Source organism: Cyprinodon tularosa, unplaced genomic scaffold (assembly GCF_016077235.1).
Source record: "Cyprinodon tularosa strain WSP-4 unplaced genomic scaffold, ASM1607723v1 ctg199, whole genome shotgun sequence".
Classification (NCBI taxonomy): Eukaryota; Metazoa; Chordata; class Actinopteri; order Cyprinodontiformes; family Cyprinodontidae; genus Cyprinodon; species Cyprinodon tularosa.
In genome coordinates, this window is record NW_024038729.1 from 968,256 (window position 1) to 986,213 (window position 17,958).

Sequence of the window (17,958 nt, forward strand, 5' to 3'; positions counted from 1 at the left end):
TTGTTGTCAATAGTGATTGATGAACAGCTTAAACGCACAGTGGCGTTACCTACTGGGAAGGAGTGTGAGTCGATGTTTCTTCTTCTCTTGTGTATTATAGCACGAACAGTCTGCAACATCAATTTGTAAATCGCTACCGCCATCTAGCGTAAGGTGAGGGGGGGATACATTTTGTTTAGTATCGAAATAATTTCTGTCAAAAACCATGTTGCTATAAATAATAATAGAACGTTAATATGTTAACTTCCTTTCATTTAAGGTGAACTAATAGACAAACTGTTAGGTATGGTTCAAACATTGAGAATTGTACAGAAAGTATCTTTATTGTGCCACATTGGGGAAATTCTGGTGTTTATAGCAGCAAAAAGATTATAGAAAAATGGAGAAAAAGATGTGGACCTCAGTTAAGTGTATAAGAATAACATAACAGTGAAGAGTTAAATAATAAACAAATAAAGCACTCTACTGTAAAGTGTTTTAACAATATAAAACATTGCACCTGGAGAATAAATAACCAATATACAGCTATGGACATTTTTAATAGTAATGGATATTTTAGAATACCAGAAAAATCTGAGATGTGCAAAATGACTGCAGCATGTCATGTAACTGACTAAGATAGAAACTGCAAAAATCAGCATGAATGTAACAACTTACGGTATTTAGGTTGTTGGGGACAGTGGTGGTAATAGAGTCTTTCAGCTGCTGGGAGGAAGGGTCTGTGATAACGCTCCCTGGTGCATTTAGGGTGCAACAGTCTGTCACTGAAGGAGCTCTCCAGTTCTGCAACAGCTTCATGCATGGGGTGGGAAACATTATCCAACAGAAATGTTAATTTAGTTAGGATCCTTTTGTTTCCCACCTCCTGCACTGAGTTCAGAGGGCATCCATCACAGAGCTGGCCTTCCAGATCAGCTTCTCCAGCGGCTTTCTCTTATATTCTCCATATTTAAAATTGTAGTTTTACAGGGAATCCTTTGGATTCAACCACAAACCTGAATGTTATTTTTCAGATTTTTTCTCATTTTACAATAGAGGTGAAACATTTTTTTACACATACATGTAAAGAGTGTGGTCTGGATCCGTTTTACACATCTTCCTTCACGTGGCAGAAGACTCCACCTGTGAGTAATTTAATCTCAATATAAGTTCTCAGTTCTACAAAAGTCTCCAAGATTTGCTAGAGAATATTAATGAACAAACAATTTGATGACCATAGAACACACAAACAGGTCAGAAATAACCTATTTTGGCCACAGCTTAAATCCCTTTAGGTAACGTTTTTGCATGTATTATTTGCAGTCTTTACTTGCTCCATGTGTTTTTAAATCCATGCTGCCATCACAGAGCTTTGTACCATGTTTTCCTTTAATGGTCTGTTGTCTTTTATTTCTATACCCTTTCATATGATCTAAGTGTGCCAATTTTGCACTGAAAAACTTCTTTTATAGAAAAATGTTTAGTCTATTATCCTAAAACAGAAAGAGTACATCCTTTTAGGACACAGTTTTCCATCTAAACCAGGGTTCAACAGTAAGAGTTCTTGAGGTGTCCTGCACCTTTTATATGTATACCTTTTAGTCCATTCTCATTCTTATTATATTTGGTTTGGTTTCTTTCCTACATTTGCCCCCAATATCCCTCTGTTTATTGTTCTCCCCCTCCCCCAGTCTTAGGCTTAATTCTCTTCAGTTGTTGTTAGTTCTCACCTCATTCCTTTCACCTGTTTACCCAGGCTTTTCCTTCTTCCAGTATTTAAGCAGTGGTCTATTCACTGCAGCATCATATTGCCATGTTTTTCCCTTGCATGTGGTTAGTGTTAGCATAATCTTTTTATTTGCAGAGCACTTTTTGTCTAATGCACATTCATGTATTTGCAATGTGTCTGCACATTGCCTCTATTTTCTGTGATTGCTGCATTTCTCTTTTGAAGGGTTTTTCCTTCACAAATGTTTTGTGTGCATTTCTGCAGTCCCCATTTTCGTGGTTTTTGGCATGTTTGCAGCTCTCTTTTTTTACTTTGAAGCGTCATCTTTAGTTACCTTGCAAGCAAGATGAATTATCGTGAGATTTGTGAATTCCCGAAAATACAACTTGGCAGGAGCCAGCAGAAGGCTTAGCCTCGATACAGAAATGTTTTGGACCAGTGAAATGCAGTATGGCATCAATCAGAGATGGAAGGCTGAAGCAAAACAAACATGCATGTGCTCTCATTAGCTGGATCACCCTCTATTTCTTTTTGAAAAACGATCAAAGAGACATGATTTACAAGTGAACTCCTCTAGACATAAACAAAAAAAGCTGCTACTGCTGCTGCGATTGGCTAAGAACTCAACATTGGAGGCAGATACCCAATAAGCTTGTAGAATTGTACTTATTGTCCCTCCCCTTTGCAAACACTTTCAATGTGTGGCTTTCCGGTTGAATACATTTAGTTAAGTTTCAGACTGGCTTATGCCAGTTTACAGCTTTGGGCCTCCACATCTGGAAGAGGCACACTATGAGGGTTTCCCACATTATACTGTAGGCTACAAACTAGCACAGTGCAACGTTTCCTTCTGTGGGGTGTACAGCATGACACCAGCACCATTAGCTTGACCTATCCTATGGTGCTTAAGTGAAGGGAACTTGCATAGCTATGCAGCCCTTTGTATCATATCTATTGCTCTGTCTGAGGCTCAGGCAGTGAAGGAAGCAGCAGGTGTTCAGTGGGTAGCTTTGATCAAATAGAGATAATCATTCAAAGCAAATGTAAATATCTCCCATATTTCTATCAGTAGAAATGGCACCAGGCAGTCTCAGAAACAAGGTCATCAGATTCAGCGAATCACAAAAACAAAACTTATCTAGAAGCAAGGCATCACAAACAGCCCCCTACTAGAAGTCTGTTTCTGACATCACTATTCAGCATTATAAAGGAATCATGTAATAAACCAAACTGTCATGCCACTATATATGTTAGGCACATATGAGATGCACATGTATTTAATGGAGCACCTTGCTATCACAATTTACAGACAGTGCCTTTATATAAGTCAGAATCTCCATTCCAATGTGGAAATAGGCTTAGGGCTGGGAACTGCAATTCAGTTTTTACTTCAACAGGCCTGTAGGGAACTTTCTTGTCTGACAGCATATGCCAACACAAACCGCTGGCAGTGCACTAAAAAAGGGATGACTGTGACATAGCTGACCTGTCAGCCAGCTCCCTCTGATGTGCTCCTATTGGAGAAATGTAATTGTAGTGGAATACTTGAACTGGATCCTCCAGGGAACCGTCTGAAATGCAGATGCTAGATACCTATGGACATATGCCACCGTCTCCGCCTTTTTCACCTTATTACAATACAATGATCCTACACAGCTATGTTTTCCAATGAGAGTTAAAGAGCCTCTTAGATTACTTATATTTACATCCACACATTGCAAACACATAACTTTTACATCCAATTGAACTTAAACCATAAACTTCAAACAATAAAAAAATAATAAAATAAAAAACATTGGGTTTGATATTCCTTTAGGTGAAAACAATTGAAATAAGTCATATTTCAATCCATTTGGTGAGACATTAATACTAGTTATTGTGAATTGCAATAGTGTGTGTTGCTGCCTTTCATTTTCACTGGAGGTTAAAAGTTTACATGTATTTGTGTGAAGCTAGATCTAAAATACATACAGATATTCTTGCACAAATATTTTTTTTTCCTTTTTATGCATCATCCAGAGTTGTGCATGACACATTGCACAGCAAGGATTGGTAAATTAGGTTGTGCTTGATGTCAACTGATTAACACCTGAATTAAAAGATGTCAGGAGTACAGAGGGAGGGAAAAACCTAACAAAAAAGTCAGATAGTAAGTACTGAAGACCAGCATTGAAGCCCCTGCAGTGGATTATAGTCAGGGTGGAGATCATTGATCAACTCTTTTTATCTTCTGTTTATTTAGAATACAATTTACTCAATAAAAGCTGGATAGTCTAATTACTCTTTTTCACGATTTATGAGATTGTTGAAAACAAGGCAAATATTTTTTGCAATCTAAAGACACAGAAGTCACAAGTAACTTTATTCTTTTAGTGAAACAAATAAAATAAACTTTTATTCTTTTCAAATAAATATCTATATGCTTTTGTCTAATATTATTAAAGTGCATCCCCTAAAAGCAGAGGTGTCAAGTAACTGAGTACAAATACTTCGTTATTGCACTTAAGTACACTTTTTAGGTATCTATTCCTTACTTTATTTTTCTTCCAACTTCTGACTTCTACTAATTACATTTTCACACAGGTATCTGTACTTTCTATTCCTTACATTTTTAAAACAAACACTCGTCGGTTAGCTATTCGTCAAATATGTGCTGACGCCAAAGGAGATCATCAGAAGCAAGCAGGTGCTCTTCATACTGCAAATGCGAATTGTCTATGCCATAGGTCTTCAACAGGGGGTCTGCCAACCCCTAGGGGTCCACGGAGGTACTGCATGGGCTTGCGAAAATTTTGGTTGTTTGACTTTTTTTATATTCCCCCCTGCAATTTTTCCACCAATTGAATTGTATTTAAACACACATTAAAATGAACAGATAAATGGAGGCTAAAGATGTCTTTCAGTCATCAATGCACACATTCAGCGACACACAGGAGCTCTTTCTAACTGGACACCGTTTCATTCACAACACCTGTCCCATCAACCAGGAATAAGAATCAGAAGTACTTTAATAATCCCAGGACAAAATTACTTTTGTTACATTACTCCATCTGTAATAGAGTGACAATAGGACCAGTTTGATATACCGGTAACACATTTTCATCAATATATATAATTAGGGGGTCCCCGCTACTTCTCGCCATCAGTTTGGGGGTCCTTGGCCTGGAAAACTTTGAAGACCCCTATCTCAAAGAATAGGGCCAAGGATGCCAATTTCAAAATAGTCGAAAAATTGCACTTTGAATTCATATAGTGGCATCTGGCTGTTTTTTTAAAGGTTACTTTATACTTTTAAGTAGTTTTTTGAAGCACATACATTTTCACTTTTACTTGAGTAAAGAGGTCAAAGAGGTCAACTTTTACAAAATTTTACCAGATATTGTACCAGACTGTAGTATCTTTACTTCTACTTAAGTACTTTTGGCACCACTGCCTAAAAGGGGCCCTAGGATCCCTGGTTTCCGTCGACGGAACTCAGCTCAGCTTGTAGTCGCTCTCCCCCCGCCTCCCCGGCTGAAAGATGCTGCGGAGCTTGATATTTTAGTAAAGGCTCCACCTTCTTCCCTTATTGACCAATCGCATATTTCTTTAGCATTTTTTCAACCAATCAAAACACTCGACGTCACTTTTATAACATTTTAAGCTTCGCCCCTTACCTGGTTTTCCAGACAAATCAGTAATCCTCAGATACCGACTGTGACAGTTTTAGCTTCTCATATTGTGGTCTTTACTAATATAAACTGGCACAGTGCTTTATGATTTGTGCATGGTGTTGGAAGCGGCGAGGCGTTTGGTGCATGGCGCGTGTTTTGAAGCTGCTCTGCTTGTGGAGAAATGTCCTGGGCCGTGAGTAGTGAGGAAACAGGAAGCGATTCTTGTGGGATGGAAGAGGGAAATAGTGACAATGAAGGTTGGAAGATAGCAGCATCAAAAAATGAGAAAAAGCGGAAAAAACAGAGATCAGTTAAAGGGGAATCTAGTTCAGAACAATCCAGTGATGATCAATCCATACATTCCACAGCACAACAAAATGAATTCAAAGTCATATTCAAAGTCGTTAATCAGGCAGACTCTTTTACAAACTGGAATCCGGTTCACTTAACAAAAACCATCAATAAACTTGTTGGAGAAGTCAGAGGTGCCAGAATTCTGTACAGTGGAGACCTGCTAATTAACTGCAGAGACAGCGCCCAGCAAGGCAAAGCAATACGTATTAACAAAATTGACGGGATAAGAGTTCAGTGCAGCCTAATGGAGAACAAAAAGATCAGCAGGGGAGTCATTGGAGGAGTTCCTCTGAAAATTTCTGAAAAAGAGATTCTGGAAAACATAAGCGGTGCAAAAGTAAAAGAAGTAAAACGGTTAAAAACAACAAGAAACGGAGAAAGATCTGACAGTTTATCTGTACTAATTAAATTCGAGGAAGAGCAATTACCAAGCAAAGTATTCATCGGTTACATCAGTTACAATGTCAAAATCTACAATCCACCACCATTGAGATGTTTCAAATGTCAAAAATTCGGACACATTGCAGCAGTTTGTAAAGGGAAACAGAGGTGTGGAAGGTGTGCAGGAGAACATGAATATGGTAAATGTGGAAAAGAAGCTAAAATAAAATGCTGTAATTGTGGTGGAGAACATACTGCTGCTTATCGCGGCTGTGAAGCAAGCAAAAGGTCTGAAGAAATAAAAAAAATGAAATTTGAGCTTGGAATAACTTATGCTGAAGCTGCAAAAAGGATCCCATCTCAGTCAGAAAAACCCAAACCTACAGTTCAACACACGGCAAATTTCAAACCTCTAGAGAAATCTCCAAAAATTGATGAAGACTCACTAATTGTTAAAAAGACAAATTTTGTTCTTTTCATGGTGGAAGTGATTAATTGTACTGCTCAGACGACAAAAAAAACAGAAAAAATCAAAATAATAGTGAAGGCTGCAGAAAAATATCTGGATGTTAAAGATATGAACTGGGAGATGGTTGGAAGCATGATGGAAAGACCAATGGGACCATCAGAAACTGGCAGAGGTACGATGACCTAGAGTAAATTAAAATTATACGGGCAAATGTAATTTAGTATAATTTAGTATTATGTGGGTTTAAGTTACACAGGTTATTTTATTGTATTTTTTTTTTTTTTTTTTTTTTTTTTTTTTTTTGGGGGGGGTGAATCGTTTCCTGTTTCCTTGCTTTACTCCATATCAGTTGGTGGCGGTAATGCACATTTCACAAGTTTGCCAACCGCCATAAAATCTCATAAGAAGAAGAAGAAGATGATTTGTGCCTTTTTTAGTTTACACGGTAACATCACCAGGCTGTCAGAACAGGCTGACTAAACTAACTAACCGGTTACAGCTGACAGTTAACCGAGCTTAGCTTGCTAGCCCAGCTGTCTTTACAGTCTTTGTTCAAGCAAGTCAGCTAGCAGCAGGCGCTGTTTGATCTGTCAGCCAGGAAACACTGGAGTTAACTGTTCTGTTATATTTTTCCTTTTGACGAGAATCAAGAAAACCAAGATAGGCGGCTTGGGAACCAAGATGTCAAATCGAGTGGTGTGCAGGGAAGCAAGTCACGCCGGGAGTTGGTACTCAGCTTCGGGTAACTGTCAGCACAGCACAGCGCTTACATTGTTAACATTTATTTTCTGCCATTGAAGTTTATTACTCTCCATGATGGTAAAGCTACAGAAATGTAATTATTTATACACGCTTCTCTCTGTGGTGAGGGTAGCCGACGCGTACCTCTAAGATAAAGATATATATTTATAAAAGTCGGTAAGCTAACATTTAGCTGATATTAGCCTGCTTTTTTCCTGTCACCCCATGGAGTACACGGTTAGTGTAAACTTATTCAACACCGTATCTTTTCATATTGTCTGTAAACAGACGGGCATCTGCGGGGAGGAAGATTACATTCAGGTTTTTGAAGTCAACCGTAGCTAACGAGGCTAACATAGCTGAACTTCCTGGCCTACATGCTAACTGACTCTTCTTTATAATGCTACCAAACCATCTGCACTAAAAGCAACGGTTGTCATTGCTGCACTTTGTTGTTCTCCGACCTGCTTAGGTAATGTGTTGAAATGTTTTCCTGGCGTCAAACAAAGGACTGGGCAGGGCTTGGCTGAAACCACAAGTTTCATGTTGCACCCCTTCCCCCATTTTACATACCGTGAGCTGTTTCTTATGGGGAAAAAAAGAAAATAAAAAATTACATATCATTGTTTTTTTTTTCTCTCATAAGGAGGTGAACCAAGCAGAAATAACAGATTCATCCCAAAAAAAGAGTGTGGAACACAAATGCAGTTTTAAGTCACTTTCTAACCCAGAATATAAACAATCTTTATTAGAGTTTCACATGACAGATCCTTGAATACGGATCTTTAAGTTACAGCTTTCTTATCCCTGAAACAATTAAGTTAGACATTTTATTTCTTCAATGAAAGTTGGTAGTATTTAATGTTAAGGAACAATTAATTATTTTCAAAAAAAAAAAAAAAAGTTAAAATTCTTAGGGGAGTGTTGGCCTAGTGGTTAGAGCAATGCGCTTTTGCTCTGAGGAGGTTACAATCCCTGCAGCCTGCACTCAGGGCTCCTGAGCAAGACCCTTAGATTAGATTAGATGAGTTTTATTGATCTTGCAGCGGAGAAATTCACTGGTCACATATTGGCATAGTAATTAAAAAAGGTACAAACAAGGAGGGAAAAGGTGCATTAAGAATAAACAATATATATACAGTATATCAAGGTATTTACAGTATATCAAGATAAATAACCCCACATTGCTCCCCCGGCTGCACAATGGAACTTCACTGCTCCCCAAGGGGATGTTTTACATTCAAAGATACATTTCTCCAATGTGAGATCAATAGTAAAGATACATTATTATATTATTAAAACTGAGTAGGAAACATTTTTAAAAGGGTTGCATATCAAAACAAAAATGATTTATTCTCTAGAAACTTTGTGTAGGATAGAAATTATGTCTATTTTCTGGTTTTAAAAACTAAAATTCTACTTGTTTGTACTTTTCATTTTACAGTTAAAGCAATCGGAAAAAAAATCTATTTTTATTGTAACCTGAACCTAAAGCTGAGCAATGCAGTACATATTTAAACCATTAAAGCAACAACAGAGTATTATGCCTTAAAAAAGACAACAAAAAAGAAAACACTGCTTCCATTGTATTACAAAAACTATCATGGAAAAATTCTAAAATTAGAATTTCAGATTTTTCTCAATGCATCTGCATGCATGGTCATGCTAATGTAGCATGTTCACAAATATGTTTTGGTCTATCTGGGCTGTAATAACATGAACCCACTTGAATTGATTTCAGAAGTTATAATTCTAGAATTTTTTGCATGAAAAAAAAAATGCAAATTTTTTGCAGGACAGAAAAAAAACAAGTGGTTTCTCAACATATGTAGTCTTCTACTCAATATGATGAATGGAAACAAGGAGAAAAACTATAGGTAGTGTTTTGGTTTATAGTTGAAAATTTATATGCATTATAATCCCAATAGATAAGTCTTATTGATCATATTTATTATCCTTTAAATTGTTCACATTTGCAGGATCCCAGCTGAATGCACAACTAGAAGGCTGGCTGTCCCAAGCACAGTCCACAATCAGACCTGCTAGAGCCATCATTGCACCGTAAGAGCACTCTAACAAACAGGAAATCCTTCCTAGAACATGTGAAACGGTAATAATGATATACCAATCTGTTTTTGCTTGCAGCCATGCTGGATACACCTATTGTGGTGCTTGTGCAGCACATGCTTACAAGCAGGTGGATCCCTCTGTTACGTAAGTCCTGAAGCTTTCTTGCTCTGTTTCTAATTATAGAGAAAAGTTTTTCAGGAAAGTATCTTATCTTTATTTCAGTCCTTCGACTGAATGAACAGGTTCAGTGTAGATAGCAGAAAATAATGCTGATTAAATAAGATGAAGTCCTGTTCCCTTTCAGTCGTAGGGTGTTCATTCTGGGACCTTCACACCATGTACCCCTCTCTCGCTGTGCCCTGTCACCTGCAGAAGTCTATAGAACTCCTCTCTATGACCTGAGAATCGACCAGAAAGGTACTTAGTTTCCACCCTTGATGTCCTTTGTACATGTTTCTTTCGCTAAATTAGTAATGAGGATTTGGAAGGTGGTGAACTAAAAAAATAAAATGAAGTTATTTTGTTTTAAAACAAGCATATTTCTCCTTGTTTTGAACAGGTAAAACAGTTTGACAACGTGATGGTTTATGATTAAAAAGAAAAAAACAACTACATTTTCTAATTTTTAAGGGCAAAAATACTCTATTTAATTGGCAGATCGTCTTATTTACCTGTTGAAATTAAGGCAGAAAAATTGTTAAAGTTTAAAGGCTTCCATGGGATTTTGGGCAGGTTGGATGCTGCTTTTGAACCTGCAACTTAATTGCATACTGTTATAATGGGTATAACGGTATGCAATTAAGCTGCAACTTCAAGTTTAAGCTGCAGCTAAAACTGACAGGAATAGAAGACCTAAATGTCTTCCACTCCTGTCAGTTTTAGTTGTAAATAATGTAAAGTCAGTTGTTAAATAAAATCCTTCTCCCTCACTGCTATTATTACTTTGTCAGTCAGTTACATAAAACCCCAATAAGGTAAATAAATTATTTTTTTGTTTATAATATGGCAAATGGTCAAAGAGTAAATAATTTTGCCTGGTGTTAATTAATATTAGCTGATATTATGTGGGATCAGAAAAATGTAAAAAACATTTAATGTAAGTTAGGAATCCACTAGTGATTTGTTAAAGGTTTATTGTGAAAGTTTACATTTTTGTTGTATTCGTTTATAGAAAATTGTAAATAGAGCTTAAACTTGACTGAAGAAAGTTTCCTCTCTGTTTCACAGTTTATGCAGACCTCTGGAAGACTGGCCTGTTTGAGAGGATGACCCTGCAGACAGATGAAGATGAGCACAGTATTGAAATGCACTTGCCTTACACTGCTAAAGCCATGGAGAGGTAATATTGATTGATTGGCTTTATAGATCTCAAAGTGGGATATAATATCCATGGGAATGGTGTACATTTTCAGGTTTTACCAAAGAAAACAGATTATTTTGGGATCTTTTTTATTTTTTAAAGAAAATCCTACATAGCTCAAGGAATGTTGACAGAGCCCTGGAACATTCTTTACTGGCACTTTAATTTATGAAATTAATTTATTTATATTTGCAGATAGAATGTCTTCTATGATTTGGGAGCTGCAATGGCAATACTCCAATCTCTGCTCAGTTTCTGCTCTGTCTTTTGCATCTTCAGCAAATTCTGTTCAGCTGATCAAAGTTTTAAGAGAAGGGAAGTGAAGGTGTAGGAAGGGGTCCGTAAAAAAAAAAAACCCACTGAAATAGTTTTTATCTAACATGAAACCCATTCAGTGAATTTAAAATGGGAATGTGCCCTCTCCCTCGTGTTCCAGTTAAAATCAACACTGCAGTATATCTTAAGCTGCTGCAGGCTTTAAAACAACCTTTAGGTCTACCCAAGATGTACCAAAAGTGTCTCAGAATAAAACCTTAAGATTTACTTTTGTTGATATTTTAAAAGTGAAAAGTCCTCCAAGCTTTTAAATTTCTTGTCAGATATTCAATTTAAGCTTGTAGAAGGGGGGTATGGTGCTGTGTATTGTTGCCACCCACTTAGTCCTGAGCTGAATTATATTTAGCTTTCGGTGAAAGGCAGTTGGTAACATTCGCTCTTATTTTAAAAGTAAAGCTTGCAGGTTTTTACCAAAAGGACTCTAAATCCCCCCCTATAGATACAAAGACACACACATTTGTATTTCTATCCATATTAAAACTTTACATTGACTTATATTCATTTTAGCTACTGAATTTATGCATAACCCTGACATTTACCTGAATGATTATCAGTATACTTCTAACCTTAACCTAAAGTTAATTGACACCCGGCCTCTAAACGGACTCTAAAAGGTTAAAAATGGGGTCTGCCACATTAGGACCAATCTTGGCTTCCCATAAGGCCTGTTGGTCCTCCCCCCCGAGGGTTAGTAAATATACCAAAATGGTTCTAAATAGGAAATATAAACAAGTTCACACAAGCATCCTAAAGATGTGTTCATTTTGCGAGTGATTTGTGGTTGTAATTGTTGCCTCACAACATGACCCACTTAAAACCTTAAAATATGACTTTAGTTGAAGGTTTTATGTATTCCTCTGGCACACTGGGCTGTTAACAGATGTTGATGTTTTGCACCAGTAATTAACAGAAAATATGAGCCTTAGATCAGTTTGTAGTGATCTTGGCAGTCTGTTTCTTCATAACTACATATTAAAGTTGCTTGTAAATAAATTTAAGCATCTTGGACCTTTTTCTAGACTAAAGTTCTGCCCAATTAATGTGTTTTTAAACCCCCATTTCTTTTGTGAAAACAAATCCATATATTGAGACACTGTTCTCTTAAGCACTTTTCACTCTCTGTATTTATTTGTCTGGAATCAGAGACTTTCTTGTTTTAAGGTATGCTTCTTACCTTAATGTAAAATAACTCCCTAACATTTTAGGGCAGTAATTATATTTTAAATACTAAGTATTTTAATATTTGTGATTATCCAAATTGGCAACACAGCCAAACACTGATTACACAATGATTCCCAAAGAACACAGTGTTATTTGTTGGTTTATGATGATGAAACCATACATGACTGATTAAAACAGGGTTAGTTTTGTATTTAGAATCTCAGGGATGGTTATGTGTTCTTTAAATGGTGTTACAGACCAAAGTGTCGTATTTAAAGGCAGTAGAGAAGACTTTGAAAGTAGATTTTTCTTCATGTAGGTCGGAAAAAGAATCGGTGAGGTACATTTTTTGCTAATGCTGCAGAAACAAACCTAGACCACCACATCTGACTTTTGAACCCTCTTCCCATGCTTTTCTCATAGAGGGGGGGGGGGTCATAAATGCATCCAGGTAGTGATTATTGAACTGCAGTGACATGTTTGGGTAAAACCCCACCCTGAAGCTCATCCATTGTCAAACCAGCTCCTCAGACAAAAAGGCATACAGTGGAGACACCGTGTCAGTTGAAGACTCAATTTGTCCCTTTTGATTTATTTTTTCTATTAAAATCCAGGTGTTTCTATTTTATGAATAAATAATAGTTAAATAAAGTTTAGTTAATTGAGGGCTTCAGTTTGATATTTTACTGGAAATACTTTATTTGCAAAAGTGGGTATGATTATTAGCACAACTTTCTTCCTCAGGCAGAAGCCTCTTTGCACCTTTAAAGCTGTAGAACAACAAATTGGTGAAATGTTGGTTCCAGGAAAAAAAACAAAAAAACCCCAGCAGACATCTCAATGATCATTTTGGTAGTCATAAATGCCATCCATTGGGTATTTAAAACATCCGACAAATTATTTTGAAATGTTCATAAAACTTCTGCAATATAACATTTAATAAATAATGAGGGATTGCCTTTGAGTCAATGAGTCGATGAAATCCACTGGTTTTACCTTAGATAGAAAAGTGAATCAATATGACTGTATGATCTGGTTGAAAGTGCCTTGAGATGACATTTGACATGTGTTGTGAATTGGCGCTATATAGATAAATGGATTGAATTGAATAAATATGTTATAAAACATGGAACATGAGTCAGTGATAAACGCTGTAATCAGACCGTAAGGCTTATGGAAATATCAGGAATGTCACATCAGTTGTTAAATAAAATTATACTGTAATATACACTCACCGGCCACTTTATTAGGTACCCCATGCTAGTAATGGGTTGGACCCCCTTTTGCCTTCAGAACTGCCTCAATTCTTGGTGGCATAGATTCAACAAGGTGCTGGAAGCATTCCTCAGGGAGTTTGGTCCATATTGACATGATGGCATCACACAGTTGCCACAGATTTGTCGGCTGCACATCCATGATGCGAATCTCCCGTTCCACCACATCCCAAAGATGCTCTATTGGATTGAGATCTGGTGACTGTGGAGGCCATTTGACTACAGTGAACTCATTGTCATGTTCAAGAAACCAGTCTGAGATGATTCCAGCTTTATGACATGGCGCGTTATCCTGCTGAAAGTAGCCATCAGAAGTTGGGTACATTGTGGTCATAAAGGGATGGACATGGTCAGCAACAATACTCAGGTAGGCTGTGGCGTTGCAACAATGCTCAATTGGTACCAAGGGGCCCAAAGAGTGCCAAGAAAATATTCCCCACACCATGACACCACCACCACCAGCCTGAACCGTTGATACAAGGCAGGATGGATCCATGCTTTCATGTTGTAGACGCCAAATTCTGATCCTACCATCCGAATGTCGCAGCAGAAATCGAGACTCATCAGACCAGGCAACGTTTTTCCAATCTTCTATTGTCCAATTTCGATGAGCTTGTGCAAATTGTAGCCTCAGTTTCCTGTTCTTAGCTGAAAGGAGTGGCACCCGGTGTGGTCTTCTGCTGCTGTAGCCCATCTGCCTCAAAGTTCGATGTACTGTGCGTTCAGAGATGCTCTTCTGCCCACCTTGGTTGTAACGGGTGGTTATTTGAGTCACTGTTGCACTTCTATCAGCTCGAACCAGTCTGGCCATTCTCCTCTGACCTCTGGCATCAACAAGGCATTTCCGCCCACAGAACTGCCGCTCACTGGATGTTTTTTCTTTTTCGGACCATTCTCTGTAAACCCTAGAGATGGTTGTGCGTGAAAACCCCAGTAGATCAGCAGTTTCTGAAATACTCAGACCAGCCCTTCTGGCACCAACAATCATGCCACGTTCAAAGTCACTCAAATCACCTTTCTTCCCCATACTGATGCTCTGTTTGAACTGCAGGAGATTGTCTTGACCATGTCTTTATGCCTAAATGCACTGAGTTGCCGCCATGTGATTGGCTGCTTAGAAATTAAGTGTTAACGAGCAGTTGGACAGGTGTACCTAATAAAGTGGCCGGTGAGTGTATACTGATCATTTATTTTCAACTCCTAGGTTTTACCAGTCTTTCTGTTTTGGGGTTTTTCAGCCGATATATTTTTTATGTAATGCACTGTTTCAAAGGCCAAAATGCATGTATTTTTTTGAAACGAAGGCTGTTCTTTCATTCTGATGTTGCAGCCACAAAGAAGAGTTCAGCATTGTTCCTGTGCTTGTTGGCGCTCTGAGCGAGTCTAAGGAGCAGGAATATGGAAGGCTGCTCAGCAAATATCTGGCAGACCCTTCCAACCTTTTCATCATCTCCTCTGACTTCTGCCACTGGGGTAGGGAACAAAAAAAGGGAAGAAATGCTGTCAATTTATTGAGTTTGATCATAAATGATGAGAGAAAAGCTTTTGTCTTTGTTTCTGTTTAAGGTCAACGGTTTCGCTACACCTACTATGATGAATCTCAAGGAGAGATCTACAGATCTATTGAGCATCTTGATAAGATGGTAACTAAATTAAAAAGTCTTTATTAAATATCACTGTTTAGTGAGACAGTCGAACCGAACGGTTTTCATAAACCGTTCCATCCCTACTGTTTATGCTCCATTGTTTTTGTAATATGCTCTAACAGGTTAGGCTAGTTTTATCTAATTTACCCAATGAAAATTATTGGTAGTAATATTTATAAATTTTATGTATTTTAGACTTATCATATTCTGTTTATTTAAAATAGAGATTGCACTGTTTTCATTTTTTTTCTTATTGAACACGGAAATGTAATGAGTCACATTGGAAGCAAACAAAACCTTTTTCCATCAATCATACTATAACTAAATAAAATTTAGAAGAAATATTACATTTTGCTTTCATTTAAACAAATGATCAGAATGATCATGTCTACATGTAAAACTTTTTTATGTCACGTCTGTTATAAATGTGAATTCTACATTGAGAAGGAGCACAGCTGCATGAATGTTTGCCTCCTTTAGGTGCGGGTTCTTTTAGCCTTTGTTAGATCCTAACCATAGATGGATTGATAAAAAGCAGAGCCTTTTTTCATTATTATATTTTTTATCTTGCTGCCTCTTCTTTCTTTTGCAGGGAATGAGCATTATAGAGCAGCTGGATCCAATTTCTTTCACCAACTACTTGAAGAAGTACCGTAACACCATCTGTGGGCGCCACCCTATTGGAGTGCTGCTAAATGTAAGAACTGCAAAGCAAACATTATTTATCTTTTTTACTTAGTAAATCTCCCTTCTAATGAATTTACTTGATGATGCAGATCATCTGTAAGGCTTTGATGAAATATTTATACCCATTTAACTTCATGTTTAGTCACTTACATTAACTTTATTGGTACCAACTGTGGCGGAGGTAATCAGCCAGTTTTACTTTCTAAAAAAATCTTACATTATTAGTGAGTTGATTTCATGATTTCTGCTTTGTTTTAGAAGGTGCTCTTGCCAGATTAAAATACAGCTAAAACCACTGCAGAAAGCTGGATGAGAGAAAGTAAAACGGATATAATGGCTGCATAAAATCATTGCAAACTCAATTATTGCATTATCCATGTTTGCAAAATGCGTTTGCAAAGAACTTCCTCTACTGCGATCAGCGTTAATTAGCATTCACTGAGGCTCTTTGAGACTGTTTTATGGTTGGTGACATTTGTTTTTAATGCAGCATGAAATTATGTTATTAAGTAAACTCATTATGAACGACTTTCATCTGAGATGAGTTTTTCAGTTACTTATGTCAAAGCAGGTTTTTATCTCTATCCTTCACCGTTTTGCACCACTTGGTGTAAATCTTATCTAATCTTACCTTATCTGCCATCACTTGGAAAATGATTGCGTGTTTCTGTTTTGCAGGCCGTGGCCGAGCTTAGGAAGTCTGGTTTAGACATGAACTTTTCTTTCCTCAACTACGCCCAATCGAGTCAGTGCAGGAACTGGCAGGACAGCTCCGTGAGTTATGCTGCCGGGGCGCTCATCGTTCATTGAGGTCAACTTCTGCAGGGGCCACCGCACCGCCGCCACCCTGCCCTTACTATCTTAATGCCATAATCTTGACCCATGAACCCCAGATCCTAACCCCCCCACCCCCACCCCAGTAATGCCCACTATTTGCAGGAAAACTTAGATAATGGAAGCCAATAAAGTAATTTCCCTTAAGTCCCTCAGCTCTTCGTCCCTTTTCTCCACCCGCCTCTCAGTTTGAAGTGTCTTCCGAGCTTTTGGTTGCAGAGAAGTTATCAGAGATAAGAGGCGATGAGGAGCATATCTTTTCTTTATGCATTGTTCCCCTAGATCCTTTTGTTTTCCCTACACTAAAGAGGATTAGCGATGTGAAAAGATGATTTATTTGGATTTGATGTGTTCTCTTGTAACTTTCCCTAGAGTCAAACCAGTTAAAATAAAAACTGCAAATACTACTGGAGATTATTCAGATGCCAGAAGAGGGTGGAGTCTATATTCTGACTCCATCACAATGTATGCTAAGGAAACTTCATAGGTAACTGGTACCACTGTCTAGCATATATAGTTGCTTAAAAAGGGCTGCACCCAACACATTTAATGTACACCCTACTGTATAAACCAAAAACAACGTTATCATAATAATGGTTTATTAAATATATTTTATTCCTATTTTAACCTTTTTTTTTTTTTTACTTTTTAGAGGTTCTGATAGATGTGATAGTATGAACTGGATTAGTATGTAGATTAGAGTAGCAGCTTCGTCACTTTGGCTCTGAGGCTGTCAACATTGTGTGGCCCACAGGTTGGTGTGCTCACCACTGATCCTTCACTCCAGTCATATGTTTATTGCAGTAAAGTTTGCAATATGAGAGCCTTGCTAGAGTTAAAGGTGCCACAGATATGTAATCAAATCTCAACCCCAACCCAGCAACCTCGTTTTTTTATTTTATTTACTTTTTTACACCTCCACATTGAATCTCTGCCGTAACTGGATTTTCAGATGAGTACATTTCAAATGTTTTTTTTTTTTTCTTGACTTGTAAAATGTTTTGTTACATGTTCAGCAGAGCTCTCAGCATAGTACAAACAAACTGGCCAAGCTGGGATGACGAATAACTTCAAGGATTACATGTTTTTGATGGAGGTTTTTATTTACAGCTCTTTGTTTCAATTTTTTTAATTTACATAAAAATAAATACGCACAATCCTTTCTTTTCAGTTACCTACATGTTTAGTTTTTTCAAAGTGCATGTCATAATTACCTAAAAACGATCTAAATTGCAAAAAAAGTGGATTTTTAAAGTTTAGGTCTGCTCAAAAATGCAGTCGGAT

General features: G+C 37.5%; 1 protein-coding gene across 1 annotated transcript; it reads left to right on the forward strand.

Annotated features, from left to right (window-relative positions):
- The first annotated feature begins 6,987 nt into the window (after positions 1 to 6,987).
- memo1 (mediator of cell motility 1) lies at positions 6,988 to 17,848 on the forward strand. Its single transcript, XM_038284102.1, has 9 exons — positions 6,988 to 7,307; positions 9,286 to 9,367; positions 9,452 to 9,520; positions 9,681 to 9,793; positions 10,604 to 10,715; positions 14,838 to 14,980; positions 15,074 to 15,150; positions 15,746 to 15,850; positions 16,519 to 17,848. The coding sequence occupies exons 1-9, from the start codon at positions 7,247 to 7,249 to the stop codon at positions 16,648 to 16,650; spliced, it is 894 nt and encodes a 297-aa protein (XP_038140030.1). The 5' UTR covers positions 6,988 to 7,246; the 3' UTR covers positions 16,651 to 17,848.
- Positions 17,849 to 17,958: the final 110 nt, after the last annotated feature.